The sequence below is a fragment of the Bubalus bubalis genome, chromosome X (genome assembly GCF_019923935.1).
Source record: "Bubalus bubalis isolate 160015118507 breed Murrah chromosome X, NDDB_SH_1, whole genome shotgun sequence".
Classification (NCBI taxonomy): Eukaryota; Metazoa; Chordata; class Mammalia; order Artiodactyla; family Bovidae; genus Bubalus; species Bubalus bubalis.
In genome coordinates this window covers 66,937,630-66,956,362 of record NC_059181.1, presented here as the reverse complement: position 1 = coordinate 66,956,362, position 18,733 = coordinate 66,937,630, and the positions used below count along the sequence as shown (strand labels likewise).

Genomic DNA, 18,733 nt, shown 5'->3' with positions numbered 1-18,733 from the left:
ATATTACTCAGCCATTAAAAAGAATGCCTTTGAATCAGTTCTAATGAGGTGGATGAAACTGGAGCCTATTATACAGAATGAAGTAAGCCAGAAAGAAAAACAGCAATACAGTATACTAATGCATATATATGGAATTTAGAAAGATGGTAATGATGACCCTATATGTGAGATGGCAAAAGAGACACAGATGTAAAAAACAGACTTTTGGACTCTGTGAGAGAAGGTGAGGGTGGGATAATTTGAGAGAATAGCACTGAAATGTGTATATTATCATATGTGAAACAGACCATCAGCCCAGGTTTGATGCATGATACAGGGTGCTCAGGGCTGGTGCACTGGGATGACCCTGAGGGATGGGATGGGGAGGGAGGTGGGAGGGGGGTTCAAGATGGGGAACACATGTACACCAATGGCTGATTCATGTCAATGTATGGCAAAACCAATATAATATTTTAAAGTAATTAGCCTCCAATTAAAATAAATAAAATTTTAAGAAACTATCATAATATTGTAAGGTAATTATCCTCCAATTATATAAATAAATAGATTTTTTAAGGCCACAACTAGAAATATGAAAGAAAAATATCTTATTGGTAAAGGCAAACGTGCAGTAAAGATAGCAGAATAACCAGTTGTAAAGCTAGTAGGAAGGTTAAAAGACAAAAGTAATAAAATCATCCATATCCACAAAATGTAGTTGTGGAATACACAAAACAAAAAGATGTAAAATATGATACCATAAACATTAACAATGGGGTAGGGAGGAATAAAAATATATGATGGTTATAATGTATTTTAACTTAAAAGGTCGTCAACTTAATCATATATATATATATATAGAGAGAGAGAGAGAGAGAGAGAGAGAGAAAGAGAGAGAGGAGAGAGAGAGAGAGAGAGAGAGAGAGAATGTTATCTATGAACCTCATGGTAATTACAAACCAAAACCATATAATAGATACATACACAAAAAAGAGAAACATTAAAGATAGCTGTTAAATCATAGGGAATACAACAAAAGAAGAAGGGAACAACAAGAACAACAAAAGAACTACAAAACAACCCAAAAAACAGTTAACAAAATGGCATTATGTATGTACCTATCAATAGTGACTTTAAATGTAGATGGATTAAATGCTATACTCTAAAGACATACAGTGGCTGAATGGATTAAAAAAAAAAAAAAAGACCCATATATATGCTGCCTAAAGGAGATTCAACTTCAGACTGAAATTAAGGAGATGAAAAAATGTATTCCATGCATATAGAAACTTAAAGCTGGGGTAGCAGTACTTACATCAGACAAAACAGACTTTTAAAACAACGTGTGTAACAAGAGACAAAGGAGGACATCACATAATGATAAATGGATTGATCCAACAATGAGATATACCAATCATAAATATATATGTACTCAACATAGTAGCATCTAAATACATAAAGCAAATATTAACAAACATAAAGGAGCAGTAACACAAAAATTTTAGGGAAGTTTACCACCCCACTTACATCAACAGGTAGACCATCCACACACAAAATCAATAAAGAAACACTGGCCATAAATATGATTATTTTAATAATATTGTAATAACTTTGTAGGGCAATAGATGGTTACTAGAGTTATCATACTGATAGTTTCATAATATATGCAAATATCAAATCACCAGGTAGTACATTGAAGCTAACATAATATTGTACATCAATAATATTTTAATTAAATTAAAATTGATTGTGAATATTCCAAGAAATTAATGCCAAAAGTCTTTGTTAAAATACAAATAGTCATTCACATTTGAAAATTGGTAATATGGCAATGGAGTTACTTTTAAAAGACAGCTATTCATTAGGGGCAGGGGGCAAAAAAATTGCTCAGTATCACTAGCCATTAGGAAAATTCAAATTAAAACCACAAGGAGATTCCTTTACACCCATACTCGAATGGGCTTTTTTTTTTTTTAATGTAGTGATAATTCCAAGTGCTGTCAAAGATGCAGAAGAATTGGAATTCTCATACTAGTGGGAATTCTCATTTCTAGTGGGAATGCAAAATAGCACAGGTACTCTGCAAAATAGTTTGTCAGTTCTTTATAAAATTTCTTACAATGTTAAACACACACATACCATATGACCCTGTAATGCTACTCCTGAATATTTCCCCTAGAAAATGAAAACCTGTGTTCACACAATAATGTATATATGGATGGTTATAGCAGCTTTATTGATACCAAACCAAACCTATAAAACAACACAAATGTCCTTCAATGGATAAAAGAGTAAACAAAGTATACTTCTCAGAAATCAAAAGTAACGAACAATTGATACTTACAGCAACATAGTGAACAATGCAAAGAAATAGAAGAAAACAATACAATGGGAAAGACTAGAAAACTCTTCAAGAAATTTTAAGATATCAAGGGAATATTTTATGCAAGGATGGTCATAATAAAGGACAGAAACAGTAAGGACCTAACAGAAGCAAAGAGATTAAGAAGAGATGGCAAGAATACACAGAAGAACTACACCAAAAAAGGTCTTAATGATACGGATGACCACGATGGTATGATCACTCACCTAGAGCCAGACATCCCAGAGTGTGAAGTCAAGTGGACCTAAGGAAACACTCCTATGAACAAAGCTAGTGGAGGTGATGGAATTCCAAATGAGCTATTTCAAATCCTAAAAGATGATGCTGTTACAGTGCTGCACTCAATATGCAAGCAAATTTGGAAAACTCAGCAGTGGCCACAAAATTGGAAAAGGTGAGTTTTCATTCCAATCCCAAAGAGCAGTACCAAAGAATGTTCAAACTAATGCACAATTGTGCTCATTTCACATGCTTGCAAGGTAATGCTCAAAATCCTTCAAGCTAAGCTTCAGCAGAACATGAACTGAGAACTTCCAGATATGTATAAGCTGGGTTTAGAAAAGTCAAAGGAACCACAGATCAAATTGCCAACATCTGTTGGATCATAGAGAAGCAAGAGAGTTACAGAAAAACATCTACTTCTGCTTCATTAACTATGCTAATACATTTGACTGTGTGGATCACAACAAACTGTGGAAAATTCTTAAAGAGATGGGAATACCAGACCACCTTACCTGTTTCCTGAGAAACCTGTATGCAGGTCGAGAAGCAATATTTAGAACCGGACATAGAACAATGGACTGGTTCAAAATTGGGAAAAGAGTACGACAAGGCTGTATATTGTTACCTTGCTTGTTTAACATATGCAGAATGAATCATCCAAATACCAGGCTGGATGAATCACAATCTGGAATTAAGATTGCTGGGAGAAATAACAACCTCAGATATACAGATGATACCACTCTAATGGCAGAAAGTGAAGAGGAACTAAAGAGCCTCTTGATGAGGATGAAAGAGGAGAGTGAAAAGGCTGGCTTAAAACTCAACATTCAAAAAACTAAGATCATGGCATCTGGTCCCATCATTTAATGGCAAATAGATGGGGGAAAAGTGGAAACAGTGACAGATTTTATTTTCTTGGGCTCCAGGATCACTACAGATGGTGACTGCAGCTATTAAAATAAAAGATGCTTGCTCCTTGGAAGAAAAGCTGTTACAAACTTAGACAGCATATTAAAAAGCAGAGACATCAATTTGCCAACAAAGGTCCTGATAGCCAAAGCTATGGTTTTCCCAGTAGTTATGTACAGATGAGAGAGTTGAACCATAAAGAAGGTTGAGCGCTGAAGAATTGATGCTTTTGAACTGTGGTGTGGAGAAGACTCTTGAGAGTCCCTTGGACTGCAAGGAGATCCAACCAGTCCATCCTAAAGGAAATCAGTCCTGAATATTCATTGGAAGGACTGATGCTGAAGCTGAAACTTCATTACTTTGGCCACCTTATGTGAAGAGTTGAGTCATTGGAAAGACCCTGATGCTGGGAAAGATTGATAGCAAAAGGAGAAGGTGGTAGAGGATAAGATGGTTAGATAGCATCACTGAATCAATGGACATGAATATGGGCAAACTCCAGGAGATAATGAAGGACAGTGAAGCCTGGTATGCTGCAGTCCATGGATTTGCAGAGGGTCGGACAGGACTTAGCAACTGAACAACAACAACAGAAATAATGCTGTTACTGTTTAGTTGCTAAGTCGTGTCCAACTCTTTGTGACCCAATGGATTGTTGCCCGCCAGGCCCCTCTGTTCATGGGATTTTCCAAGCAAGAATACTGGAGTGGGTTGCCATTTCCTTCTCCAGGAGATCTTCCCGACCTAGGGACCAAACCTGTGTCTCCTGCTTGACAGGCAGATTCTTTACCTATCGAACTCATGTCTCCTGCTTAGTAGGAGGATTCTTTACCTCTGAGCCACCATTTGTGAACCTAAAACTTCATTATTCTAAGTGAAAAAACCCAGTTCCTAGCACAAGGAATGTAGTCAATAATATTGCAGTATCCTTTGTATCATGTATAATCTATAAAAATTTCAAATTGCTATGTTGTATACCTGAAACTAAGAAGTCAACTATACTGCAATTTAAAAACAAAAATATTTCTGAAGTCTTTGTGCTGTATGATTCCATTTGTATGAAATTTTGGAAAAGGCAAAAATACATAGAGAGAAAATAGATTAGTGGTTGCCAGGTTTAGGGATCAGAGGAAGTTCTGCATTCTATCTGAGATTGTGTTTACAAGATTCTCTGCATGTATGAAATTTCACAGAACTGTAAACCCACAAAAGTTAATTTGACTCTATTTAAATTTAAAAGTTAAAAACAATCCTTCTCTCATGCTTTTCTACAGCTTTCTACACCCTTCTTCCCCCCATCCCTACCATCAGGCATCTGAAGATGGTGTCTTCCCAAACTTTGCTAGGTTATCTCCCATGCATCACATAAATCTACTCATTCCTTAGGGAATCTGTCCATTTCTTAGCTAAAGGCCATATATATGGTGACAACTACTGAATATGTATCTCCAGCCCAGAACTCTTTCCTGAGTTCCAGACCTGAATAACCAAGTGCCTTTCAATTTCACCTACCCCAAAACTCATTTCCTGTTTTGTTCCTTCTTCATCTGCCATTCACATCTAATTATCCACTGAAGTATATTAATTTTACTTCTTAAAGTAAAGCTCTGGAAGCTTTACTTTACTCTGGAAGCTATGTACTTTTTCTAGTTAGATTACCATGACTCCAGAGCATGTGTTTGTCACCTGTATTACTGCAATAGCTTTTTAACTGATTTTCCTACTTCCAGTTTTGCCCCTTCCAGTCCATTCTCCACATTGCAACTAGAATGATGAAAAATTTAAGTCTGTATAATGGCTGTTTTATTGGCTTCAGCAGAGTCTGAATTCCTTAACATGGTTTACAAGTCCTTTTATGATCCGGCCCCTGCTCATCTCTCCAGATTCTCAACTCTGAAGCTTCCTCTCCACTAGTTTTATCCCCATACTCTGCACTTGAACCACATCTCAACTTCCTTCAGCCCCTCAAACATGCCCCTACTGCCTCTCATGATTGGGATGCTTCTTCAGCAACCTCCACCTCCTCCATTCGTCTACTTCAGCTGGATATATAGTACTTATTCTCTAGATTTCAGCTTCCACATCATTTACATGGGTTTATCACTGACTGATGTCCCTTTTGGGAGAATTCTGTGGACAGAGGCGCCTGACAGGCTACAGTCCGTGGGGTCACAAAGAGTTGGACGTGACTGAGCAACTAAAGAGAGAGAGAATGACTTTATGAGAGCCCTTTTATCCCATTCTGTAATAGCCTACTTACTTTTTTGTCTCTAAAACTAAATTATAAGTTCCTTGAGGGTAGTCACTATGTCTTGTGCACATTTTAGTGCCAGCCTCTAGCATAATGCCTGGAACATGGTAAGTATTCAATAAATATATGTCAAATAAATGAAGGAGAAGGAGAGGGTGTAGAAAACAGTTTCTGAAATTATAGGTCATTTTTTCTTTATGCCTTTCTACATTTTCCAGTTATTCTATGATGAGTATAAATTGTTTTTATAATATAAACAATATACTAAGGGATTCCCTGGCATTTCAGTGGTTAGGAGTAGGTGCTTTCACTGCAGTCAGCCCATGTTCAATGTGTATATATATATACACATATATATATATATATGTGTGTGTGAGAGAGAAATAGTTTTGAAAGTATATTAAACATAACAGAAAGGAGAGAAAACTATGAAGAAAGTTTAAATCACATATAATCCCACCACCTAAAGATAACTATGTTGACATTTTGTTGTATGCCATCCAATATTTTCTATGAATATATTTTTTAAACATTGAGACCATGTTGTGTTCAGTTTTGAATTCTGCTTTTTTCACTAATGCTGCAAGTAATTTTCCATTATATTAAGGTACTTTTGTTTATTTAACCAATTCTCTGCTGTACAACCTTAAGATTTTATTCCAATTTTCACTATTATGAGTAAGGTTGCCAATAATATCTTTAAACATAAATCTTTTCCTTCATTTATAATCATTTTCTTTTTGTGTGTTGATTATACATTTTTATGTTTTAAATTAATTTATTAATTTTAACTGGAGGCTAACTACTTTACAATATTGTGAGGGTATGATAGGATCCTAGAAGCAAAATTACTGGTGTGAACTTTTTAAAAGACTGTTAATATATGTGGCTAAATTGTTTTCCAGAGGGCTTATGCTAATAATAGCTGCTTGAGTACCTACTATATGCCAGACGTTGTTTTTGGTAGATTTTGTTATGCTTGTTTTACAGATGAAGAAATTAATTTGTCCAGAATTATAGAGATAGTAAATGGCAAAGTTAGAATTTGAATTTCAGATTGTGCAATTTCTAAGCTTATGTTATTTCTTGAGAATTTCAAAAATAAATATTTTTACATTATCAAATTATGTATATGTACTAGAGAAAATGTGGAAAATATTAGAAAAAATGAAAATAAATTACTCATGAATTCACCACTTTCAACAGCTTAGAGTATTTCATCTGTCTTTTGTTCCAGATAAAAATTCTGGGTTAAAATAACATTGAATATATAATTTTACACCCTGCTTTTTTCACTTAACATTTTTCAATGCTGACTAATACTCTTCAACAACATAATTTTAACAGTTGCATATTATTGTCAATGGATGTTACCATGTGAATGTTTACACTAGTTCAGCTCACTTGTGCATTTTTTTTTCATCCCCAGGACCCTCCATCTCCAATGAAGTTTACAGAGTTCAGTGTTGGGAACCATTCTGATCTTCAAAATAAGTCACCACGGCAAATTGAAACTTTTCAATTTGAAAGCATCCCATCAAATACTTGCTGTGCAGATAGATGTTTCAGAACTTATGTTATTTAATTTACTAGCTGAACTCATCAATCTGGTAGCAATTAATTCAAGCCAGTCTTCCTCTACTTCTTTCTTCATTTCCTCTCCTCCCCTCAGTGAAAGCCTAAAAGTACATATTTATCTTTCCAGAGGCTCTTTTTATTCCTCTTGTCAGGTAAAGGGGAACTCAAAAGACTCCCTTGGAGTCTTTAACTCCCCTAGAAAGACCGTTAATCATATCTATAGGTCTTTGTTTTGTTGAGGGGAATCAGACAAGTTTGCTGCTTGTGCACATGTGCATTTATAAGCATACATATGTGCAACATATTTACACAAAATTCTGCTGCTGTGTTGTGAAAATTGAGGTTTAAAAAAATCTGAAGTTTTTTATTCAATCATATCTTTTTCCTAAATAGCAATCTAAATATTTGCTGAGCTGTGAACACCTTTTCCTATATCAGGTACCTAAAATTTAAGAGGGAGATTCAACACTGTGATCAAGGTCTGTGAATTGGGAATTGAACAATGTAAAACCTGTTCTCTGTCATAGATGTGTGGTGTTCCTGAAAGCACCACAGCTAATAGAGACCAGATCAGATTTCCATTTTATTTAACATAGCGATTAGAGTTTTCAAGACTTTTAATGCTAGAGTGTGGGAAAATTCTCCAATAACTTTTATTCTTTTCTCTGCTACCTAGCTTTATTTTAACCTTCACAAATTACTCTTATGATGAAAGAAAAACTATAAGCTCAAGTTATGGACCATTGGTTTTGTTAAGGGGTTTAAGGATGATTTTCTGGTTTAATTACAATACTGTTAACAAGGACAAAATTTCATATTTGAAATTAGCTTAAGGATTAGCACTAAAGATTTTCTTTCACAACAGGAATTAGTGTACAAATAGTGAAAAATCCAATAGTAATATATCAATTCTTTCTCTTTTTTTCTTTCCTTCTTTTTTTTTTGTTTAGTTTCAATAGTAGTGCAGCCATTAAGATAGTTTACAACCATTTCCCAGCTTATTTATGATAAGCCTTTCTTTTAGTTCTAGTTCCTGAATCAGTAAGTATGGACAGTAACGCTGCTTCTCTATGATAATAATAATATCTAAGAGTATTGATGGTTTCCATTTCTCAGTCAGTGCCATAGTGCACAGCTGCTAACAATAGAAGTTCCAACTCTTATAGAGATCAGTGAGTTAGAGGCACCTTACTGATATCAAGTTGTTGAAATCCTAGAGGGGTTAGGTTTCCTAAAGTATTCTCTGAAACCTTTTTGAGTAAAAAAGAGTTGCCTGCCACAAACAATTCAGTGTTCAGGCTCCAGTGGAGCTGTGAATGTGCATAGTCCAGCTACTTAAAGCAATGAAAAACCCATTCATTTGAATTCTCTAGGTAATTCTGGTCAAGAGAAGACTTTCAGCATAAATTAAATGGATTGTGGCCATCATTTCACCTGAGAGAATACTATACATGACTAAATCTATTAGTGCCAGGGGCTGTTTTTCAAACTCCAATGGCAAGAACCAGCCTAGAAGACTCTACACACTGGGTTTCATGATAAAATCATATATGTTCAGATGAGAAGATTTTTCCCCTTCCTCTTTCCCTTCAAAACACTCTCTTGTTTGGGTTTATCTTGAAAACGTATTGATCATCCACATGGCATTGTGTTTGACAAGCCTTGCCTTATATTCATATAGAAATGCACCTTTCCTAAAAGTAGGGCTGTTGCTTACTCCAAAGCCAGTAGGCCTCAAAGCAATCTATCTAGTCCATCATCTTCTGCCAAGAGTTTAGGCAGAACAGCTGCTAACTATGATTCAAATCCAGGAAGGAATCAATAACTTATTTAATGAATAGAGTGTATCAGCACTCATAGAAATCAGGTCATAAAAGACAATGTCAGGGAACTACGAAAAAGCACTGGAGGGTAAAGCTCAGGAAAGCTGTAATGCAAAGATGATTGTTTAATGTCTTACAGACACAGTCTTCAAAAGGCCAAATAAAGCAGGGTTTTACCTGGGGGCTTAGGGAAATAAAGAAACCCTATTCCTATCTCTGAACCTTTATTCCATTAGTTTATAGACTCTGATACTGTCCTCATTATAGGTCATTGTGTATTGATTTCTGTACCTAAACAAACCCCCCCCCCCCAGTTGGTTGATTATTTATAAAGAAAGCAAAGAGGTTTGTTTGATAATTAGCATACCCTGATCTGGCTCCTTTGCTTGCTTTTCCTTGGGGCCATTTCCAATAACCTCTGTGGGATCTCATCCTCCAGTTTTTAGTAGCCATCTTCCCCATTTGCAAAACAAAGATGCTCATTGTTAGGCATACAGGTGAAAGGTGCTATGTAATTCCCCAGTGCTCTTATATATCCTTCATTGCAGGGGTAGAATTAAAAGTTTAACCAGAACAGCATTTCTAAACAAATCAGTGTGCTCGATTCTTTCTTCCTTGCTCTCGTTGATGATTTGTTCTTGCAGAGCTTACTATTCATTCTAACAATGTCCTTGGAAAGAGGCAGAATAGAAATTATTTTCCCCATGGTACAAACCTGAAAAATTAAGGGCAAAAGAAATGAAGCACCCTCCAAAAGCACATAGCTGTCTGGGACAGAACTCACAGTTGCCGCGTCCAGCGCACTGTTAAAGTGACTTGGCTTCCCAGTACTGGAATAAACATGGAGTAGCTTAGAACATTGAGAGAAACTAAAGCAGGACCATTTCTGAAAAGTCTTTTTCAAAAACCTGAAAGTATGCAGTTTATACAATTCTTATTTTCTATATGATATAAATGTATTTTGTGCCTCTTTCCCCTTCTGGCCCCATATGACACATTTATTTCACACTACGTGGCATCAGCCCAGGTCATTTTGCCCTCTGGCACTCATAGAGCCCATTTTCAGGCCTGTCTTTTCCAGAGAAAAGAAAGTGCTATGTGCTTCCTCATGTTTATGCCAAATTACACAAAGTGTAGATATTGAGATTAATGAAGATTTAAGCACAATCCAAGTAAGTATAAGAATATTGACTATACATTATTTAAATGTGCATCTGAAATTTAATGTGGCCCAAATTCATAAGAATTAATAACAGTCATGCAAAGCCTATCCCTTTCACATATCATCACATGCATATATATCTATACATATTTGCACACTCACAGTGCCCCCAAAGCAGGCTGCCTGGTCATTAGGAGCAGATACTTTAAAGGAATGAGTCTCTGTCCTCTTTCTTTACAAAAAAGTCCAACAGTCACTGCAAGTGAAGAATATTCCATTCATACATTCTAGAACTTCTGCTCCCGGAGTACTTAAGTTGGCACCAAAGACCTGTTCTGTGCCTCTATCAATCACCAAAGGCACATGACAAGATTGTTAGACCTTTCCACAAGTCTCATGTTCTTAGAAAATTCATGAATTCCATCCAATCAGTAGAAAATTGTTTATGAGTTATAGTACATCTGCAATTTTTTAACCAGAGCTGTAATGTACCATATTAAATTGTAGTCTTTTGCATGCAGGTATTATGTAATATAATAATGAATGGATGGCTCCTAATAGCATGCAACCCATGACTGTTTACTTCCCTAAAAGGGCTAGGGCTGTGTCCCACACAGTGTCCAAAACTATTAAATGCATTCTTTGTAACAGCCTGATATATGGGCCATCAGCAGATTGAGTTAGACATGTAATGTATTAGGAAATAGATTCTTAGTAGGGTATGGTGTTAAAGGGAAAAAAAAAACAGTAAGATAAGATGCATTTAAGAAATAATGACTGTCATCCTACTGGCTAAATCAACAAAGGGATACAACAGGAAAGCTGGTCCTGGGTCTTGGTAATATATGAAATGGATTGGAGAGCCAGAAAAAGAAAAGCACTGGGGACTTCAACAGTTAAGCTCAAGTTGCCAATTTGCTACAAATCCTTTTTTCCACCAATCTGCTCAAGGTAATTATATATAATATTCTTTAAACTATGTGTCTTGCTACAGAAATACCCACAAATACTGACCAGCTTTATCTTCCTAAGTCCTTTATTAAAAGCATATACATAAAATTATCACTTCTTTTGTATATTATGGTGTTGTTAAAGTGGTGGCAAAACTGAAAATTTCAAACCACTTTGATGGAAGTTTCTGTACTTCTCATTTCATGGATGTAATAGTAGATTTTATTCACTCCCAAGTTGATTGGTATGTGTGTGTCGACTTAAAAAAAAAATGCACAGTGTGAGAGTCATGAGTTAAGTTTTATTTGGGGTAAAATGAGGATTGCATCCCGGGAGACAGTACTTCAGATAGCTCTGTTAAACTGCCCCAGAGGCAGCAGGGAGGGCAGTATGTGTGTGATTTTGGTAATGGGGGAATATATGCAATCAAGCACATATTTTTCCAAAAGGTTTCTGCTAGTCTGGTGAAGTTTTCTACTAGTCACGAGAAACAGTCATCATCATGCAGGATTTTAGTGCTTTGAAGAAATAAAAGAAATGGGCTCATAAAATTGGCTCCTGAAAATATCTATCTGAAGACCTGCCCTGCCAGTTTTCCCCAAGCACAGATTGGCTAATTTCTGTGGTCCACCATGTATTCCTTTTAGGGTGTGTTGAAGGTCAGCAGCTGCAACAACACATAATTTAATCCTTGTAGAGAAAGTGCCCATGGCAAGTACCAATTTGAAGTTGACAGGGCCCCCTCATGGTAATAAATTTGATACTTTGGGAGGCATTTCATGACCATTTAAACCCCATTGTACTAGGCAGTCTCATTCTAGGTGTGGTGAAGATTTCGCTGATAGGCCAGTAAATGTGCTGTTATTGGACTAGGTCTATCAACAGTAATCAAAGGGCTCCTGACCAGCTTGTCTAACTCAATCTATTATGGTCCAGAAAAACTTCCCTCTTGTATCTTCCCATAGCTAGATTTACACTATTACAATCATTGATTGCATGCAGGACTGTATATGTGATCAACTGCTTCAAGTCATCTAGTCATCATTATTTTCGTCGGAGGTTCAGTCACACATTTGGTAATGCAAGAAACAATAATCGTGTAAAATAGGCAAAGTCCAAATAACATAGCTAGCAGTATTATCAAAGTCATGAATAAGAATTAACCCAAGAAATTCCATTAGGTGTAGCCCTATATATTCTCAGGTCACCTGAGAGTCTGCCCTGTAAGAATATTTATCTTTCTGGGAAATTATATATTGCCAATTTATCCATGCAAAAATGGGCACAATAATGAACAGAAAAGGTATGGGTCTAACAGAAGCAGAAGATACTAACAAGAGGTGGCAGGATTACACAAAAGAACTATACAAAAGAGATCTTAATGTCCCAGATAACCACAATGGTGTGATCACTCACCTGCAGTGAGACATCCTGGAGTACAAAGTGGGCTTTAGGAAGCACTATGACAAACAAAGCTAGTGGAGGTGATGGAATTCCAGCTGAGCTATTTCAAATCCAGAAAGATGATGCTGTGAATGTGCTGCACTCAATATACCAGCAAATTTGGAAAACTCAGCAGTGGCCACAGGACTGGAAAAGATCAGTTTTCATTCCAATCCCAAAGAAGGGCAATGCCAAAGAATGTTCAAATTACTGCACAATTGCACTCTTCACATGCTAGCAAGGTAATGCTCAAAATCCTACAAGCTAGGCTTCAACAGTACACGAGCCAAGAAATTCCAGATGTACAAGCTGGATTTAGAAAAGGCACAGGAACCAGAAATCAAATTGTCAACATCCATTGGATCATAGAAAATGCAAGAGAATTTAAGAAAAACATCTACTTCTGCTTCATTGACTATACTAAAGCCTTTGACTATGTGGATCACAACAAATTGTGGAAAACTCTTAAGGAGATGGGAATACCAGACCACCTTACCTGTTTCCTAAGAAACCTGTATGAAAGTCAAGAAGAAATGTTAGAACCAGACATGGAACAATGGTTCCAAATTGGGAAAGGAGTATGTCAAGGCTGTATATTGTCACCCTGCTTATTTAATTTATATGCAAGTACACCATGTGAAATATTGGGCTGGATGAAGCACAAGCTGGAATCAAGATTACCCAGAGAAATATCAGTAACCTCAGATATGTAGATGACACTACCCTTATGGCAGAAAGTTAAGAAGAACTAAAGAACCTCTTCATGAAGGTGAAAGAGGAGAGTGAAAAAGCTGGCTTAAAACTCAACATTCAAAAAATGAAGATCATGATATCTGATCCCATCACTTCATGGAAAATAGATGGGGAAACAATGTAAACAATGACAGACTTTATTTCCTAGGGCTCCAAAATCACTGTGGACAGTGACTGCAGCCATGGAATTAAAGACGCTTGCTCCTTGGAAGAAAAGCTATGACAAACCTAGACAGTGTATTAAAAAAGCAGAGACATTACTTGGCCAACAAAGTTCTGTCTAGTCAAAGCTATGATTTCTCCAGTAGTCATGTACGGATGTGAGAGTTGGACCATAAAGATGGCTGAGTGCCAAAGAATTGATGCTTTTGAACTGTGATGTTGGAGAAGACTCTTAAGAGTCCCTTGGACAGCTAGGAGATCCAACCAGTCAATCCTGAAGGAAATCAGTGCTGAATATTCATTGGAAGGACTGATGCTGAAGCTGAAGCTCCAGTACTTTGGCCACCATTTGTGAAGAGCCAACTCATTGGAAAAGACCCTGATGATGGAAAAGATTCAAGGCAGGAGAAGGGGGCAATAGAGGCTGAGATGGTTGGATGGCATCACCAACTCAGTAACATGAGTTTGAGCAAGCCTTGGGAGATGGTGAAGGACAGGGAAGCCTGGTGTGCTGCAATCCATAGGGTTGCAAAGAGTAGGACACGACTGACTGAACAACAACTGTCCATATGGCTCTCAGTCCAACTTCTTAGGGTTACAACACTGGCTATCCTTAGTATGATTTAATTGTTCCCAAGATAAAACAGGGGCTTAAAACTTAAATGACCATAGCCTGGTGTTAAGCATGTAAATCCATCCCATAAATGTGGGAAGTTTTATTCCTTGGCTGAATTTTTGTGTGCTTCTCTATCTTAGCTTTGAGTAACTTTAAAGGAAAATTCATATTTATGGCCAGGGTCAGATCAGGTATTATCAATTGGCTAGGTGTGATGATCCTACCTGCTAATATCAAGAATATCTTGACCAAGACTGAATTTTTTTTTCTTTTAAAAAAATTTTCTACAGGGTCATCCAATTAGAGCCATGTAGTGGAGAAATTCACCAAGGTAATCTAGAAGTACAAGACACCTAGCATAGGATCATGTCCATGAAAGAAAACATTTGATTTATATTCAAAGATCCAAGAATTCAAGAAAACATTATAAATGAGCATGCAAATCAGGTCCAATATCATGGGTAAGTTGTCTACTTCTCGTCCTTGTCTCGTCTTCTCATCTCGTCCTTGTCTAAGTGTAGTTTACCCTATTGCAGTGTCATTTTAAGGTGAGTTTGAGGTCAGCAGCCCTCTCTCTATAGACCAATCTGGGGCCTTTGGAACTTGAAATTAATCCAAGAGTCAATTTCCCTTCAGTTTCACTGTCCATGAGCTAGTTAAGAATACCTGATAAAGGTTCTTCCATCTAGGTTGGACAGAGTCCTTTAAATTATGTCTTTTCCAGTATACATAATCTGCTGATTGCAGGTCATGGGGCATCTGATCTTCATCTAAAGATTACTGAGAGGAGGAGCCAAGATGGCGGAGGAGTAGGACGGGGAGAACACTTTCTCCCCCACAAATTCAGCAAAAGAGCATTTAAACGTCGAGTAAATTCCACAAAACAACTTCTGAATGCCGGCAGAGGACATCAGGCACCCAGAAAAGCAGCCCAACTCTTCGAAAGGAGGTAGGAAAAAATATAAAAGACAAAAAAAGAGACAAAAGAGGGAGGGACGGAGTTCCATCTCGGGAAGGGAGTCTTAAAAAGAGAGAAGTTTCCAAACACCAGGAAACCTTCTCACTGCCGAATCTGTGCTGAGCTTTGGAAGCACAGAGGGCAACATAAAAGGGAGAAAAAAAATAAATAAACAATTAAAAATCGCAGATTGTGAGCCCTACGGTAACTCCCCCAGCGGAGAAGCAGCGCAGACACCTGCACATGGCATTAGCAAGTGGGGGCTGGGCAGGGAAGCACGGCGCGGGCTGTGTCCCTTAGAGTAAGAATCGGGCCGAATGTTCTGAGCGCTATCTGAGAGAAATAATTTGGGCTAGCAAACCAGACTGTGGGACATCTACCACGCGAAAAGCCAGCCCTAACCTAAGACACCGCCAGGCCCGCGCAGAGAACAAAGGACTGAACAGAGATAGTCGACTGCAGACCTTCCCCCTCCAGTGACAGGCAGCCAGAGCTGGAAGGGGGCAATCGCAGCCCCAGAGAGACACTATCTATAAAACTGTAAGCAGGCTTCTTTGCTAACTAAAACTTCTTGGGGGTCTGGACGGTCAACATCTGCCTGAGAAGGTGCGCCGGTTTTACACCCAGATAACCGAGTGGCGGGGAGGCGATAGGTCGCAGCATTGGCGCCCGCCAAACACATCACCTGAGCTGCTCGGATCTGGGAAGAGCACAAAACGCAGGCCCAACCGAGTCTGCGCCTCTGAGGACTACCCGAGTGCCTGAACCTGAGAGGCTTGGACCTGGGAGCTCAGCCCAGGGCCGGCCACGGATTGCTCCCGGTGGAACAACCTAGAGCCCGAGCAGTGTGGGCAGGGAGGCTACACGCGCCGTGAGCGGGAGCAGACCCAGTGTGGCTGAGGCACTGCAAGCGCACGCCAGTGTTATCTGTTTGCAGCATCCCTCCCTCCCTCCCCACAGCGCGGCTGAACAAGTGAGCCTAAATAAAATTAAAAAAAAAAGTGTCCTCCACTGTCCCCTTTGTGTCAGGGCAGGAACCAGACACTGAAGAGACCAACAAACAGAAGAAGCTATAACAGAGGGAAACGCCTTGGAAGTTACAGGCCATAGATTAAAACCCTGTGGTTACTAAGGACTACATTGGAAGGGGCCTATAGATCTTGAGAAATATAAGTCAGACCAAGGAACTAGCCAAAAATGAACTGAAACCACAATACTCACAACAAAACCAGAGAAAGACCTAGATATATTTTTACTATTTTTATGATCAATCTTTCTTTCCTTTTTTTTCTTTTTTTTTAAATTTTTTTTAAAAAAAATTTTAAGTCCTCTATTGTCCTTTAATTTTCACTTTTATAACTATTACTTTGCAAAAAAAAAAAAAAAACCCTATTTTTTTCTCTTCGTCAGCAAACTTCATATATATATTTTATAATTTTTTGACCGTGTTTTGTTTTTTTTTTCTTTTTCTTCTTTTCTTTAACATTTTATTTTTGAAATACCAAATTCTACTCTAGATTTTTAATTTTAGCCTTTTGGTATATGTTATCAATTTGGTACCTATAGTTTTTTTCATAATTTCTGTGACTTTTTTTTCCCTCTGTTTCTTTCTCTTCTTCTTTTGTATAACATTGTATATCTGCAATTCCAAACTCTACTCAAGATTTTTAATTTATGCTTTTTTGTATTTGATATCAATTTTGTACCTGTATTTTCTTTATAATTTTTGCGACATTGTTTTTGTTGGTTTGTTTGTTTTCTCTCTTTATTTTTCTTCTTCTTTTTTTTAACATTGTATTTTTGAAATTCCAAACTCTACTCTAGATTTTTAACTTTTGCTTTTTGGTATTAGTTATCAATTTTGTATTGTAGTTTCTTTATAATTTTCACGACCTTGTTTGTTTTTCTTTGTTCATTTTTTCTTTCTTACTTTTCCTTCTTCTTTTCTTTAACATCGTATTTTTGAAATTCCAAACTCTACTCTAGATTTTTAATTTTAGCCTTTTGGTATATGTTATCAATTTTGTACATATAGTTTTTTTATATAATTTCTGTGACATTTTTTTTCTTTTTTTTCCCCCCTCTGTTTCCTTCTCTTCTTCTTTTATATAACATTGTATATCTGCAATTCCAAAATCTACTCAAGATTTTTAATTTATGCTTTTTGGTATTTGGTATCAATTTTGTACCTGTATTTTCTTTATAATTTTTGCGACATTGTTTTTGTTGGTTTGTTTGTTTTCTCTCTTTATTTTTCTTCTTCTTCTTTTTTTTTTTAACATTGTATTTTTGAAATTCCAAACTCTACTCTAGATTTTTAATTTTGGCTTTTTGGTATTAGTTATCAATTTTGTACCTGTAGTTTCTTTATAATTTTCGCAATCTTGTTTGTTTTTCTTTGTTCGTTTTTTCTCTCTTTCTTTTCCTTCTTCTTTTCATTAACATCACATTTTTGAAATTCCAACCTCTACTCTAGATTTTTAATTTTTGCTTTTATGTATTTGTTACCAATTTTGTTCCTTTAAGAACCCAATCTTCAGGACCCATTTTTCACTAGGGAACGAGATTACTGGCTTGACTGCTCTCTCTCCCTTTGGACTCTCCGTTTTCTCCACCAGGTCGCCTGTATCTCCACCCTAACCCCTCTCTACTCTACCCAACTCTGTGAATTTCAGTGTGTTCCAGACGGTGGAGAACACTTAGGGAACTGATTACTGGCTGAATCTGTCTCCCTCCTTTTCATTTCCCCCTTTTATCCTTCTGGCCACCTCTGTCTCCTGCCTCCTTCTTCTCTTCTCTGTATAACTCCATGAACATCTCTGAGCGGTCCAGTTGTGGAGTGCACATAAGGAAGTGACTACTGGCTAGCCCACTCTCTCCACTATTGATTCCACCTCATCTCATTTGGGTCACCTCTAACTCCCTCCTCCCACTTCTCTTCTCCGTGTAACGCTGTGAACCTCTCTGAGTGACCCTCACAGTAGAGAAACTTTTCATCTTTAACGTAGATGTTTTATCAATGGTGCTGTATAGAAGGAGAAGTTTTGAAACTACTGTAAAAATAAGACTGATAACTGGAAGTAGGAGGCTTAAGTCCAAACCCTGACTCCAAGGAACATTAATTGACAAGAGCTCATCAAACGCCTCCATACCGACACTGAAACCAAGCACCACACAAGGGCCAACAAGTTCCAGGGCAAGACATACCAAGCAAATTCTCCAGCAACAAAGGAACACAGCCCTGAGCTTCAAGATACAGGCTGCCCAAAGTCACCCCAAAACCAGAGACATCTCATAACTCATTACTGGACATTTCATTACACTCCAGAGAGAAGAAATACAGCTCCATACACATCGACACAAGCTTTCCTAACCAGGAAACCTTGACAAGCCACCTGTACAAACCCACACACAGTGAGGAAACGCCACAATAAAGAGAACTCCACAAACTGCCAGAATACAGAAAGGACACCCCAAACTCAGCAATTTAAACAAGATGAAGAGACAGAGGAATACCCAGCAGATAAAGGAACAGGATAAATG

The 18,733-nt window shown here is 37.4% G+C and overlaps 1 protein-coding gene across 3 annotated transcripts in view; it reads left to right on the top strand.

Moving 5' to 3' along the window:
- Positions 1 to 11,546, top strand: part of ZDHHC15 (zinc finger DHHC-type palmitoyltransferase 15) — a 92,808-nt gene extending 81,262 nt beyond the window's left edge. For all 3 annotated transcript variants that reach the window (XM_025275961.3, XM_006068274.4, XM_025275963.3), the window contains one exon: positions 7,174 to 11,546. In XM_025275961.3, coding sequence (XP_025131746.1) covers positions 7,174 to 7,226 — 53 coding nt within the window. In that variant the 3' untranslated portion in view covers positions 7,227 to 11,546. The remainder of the gene's footprint in view (positions 1 to 7,173) is intronic.
- Positions 11,547 to 18,733: the final 7,187 nt, after the last annotated feature.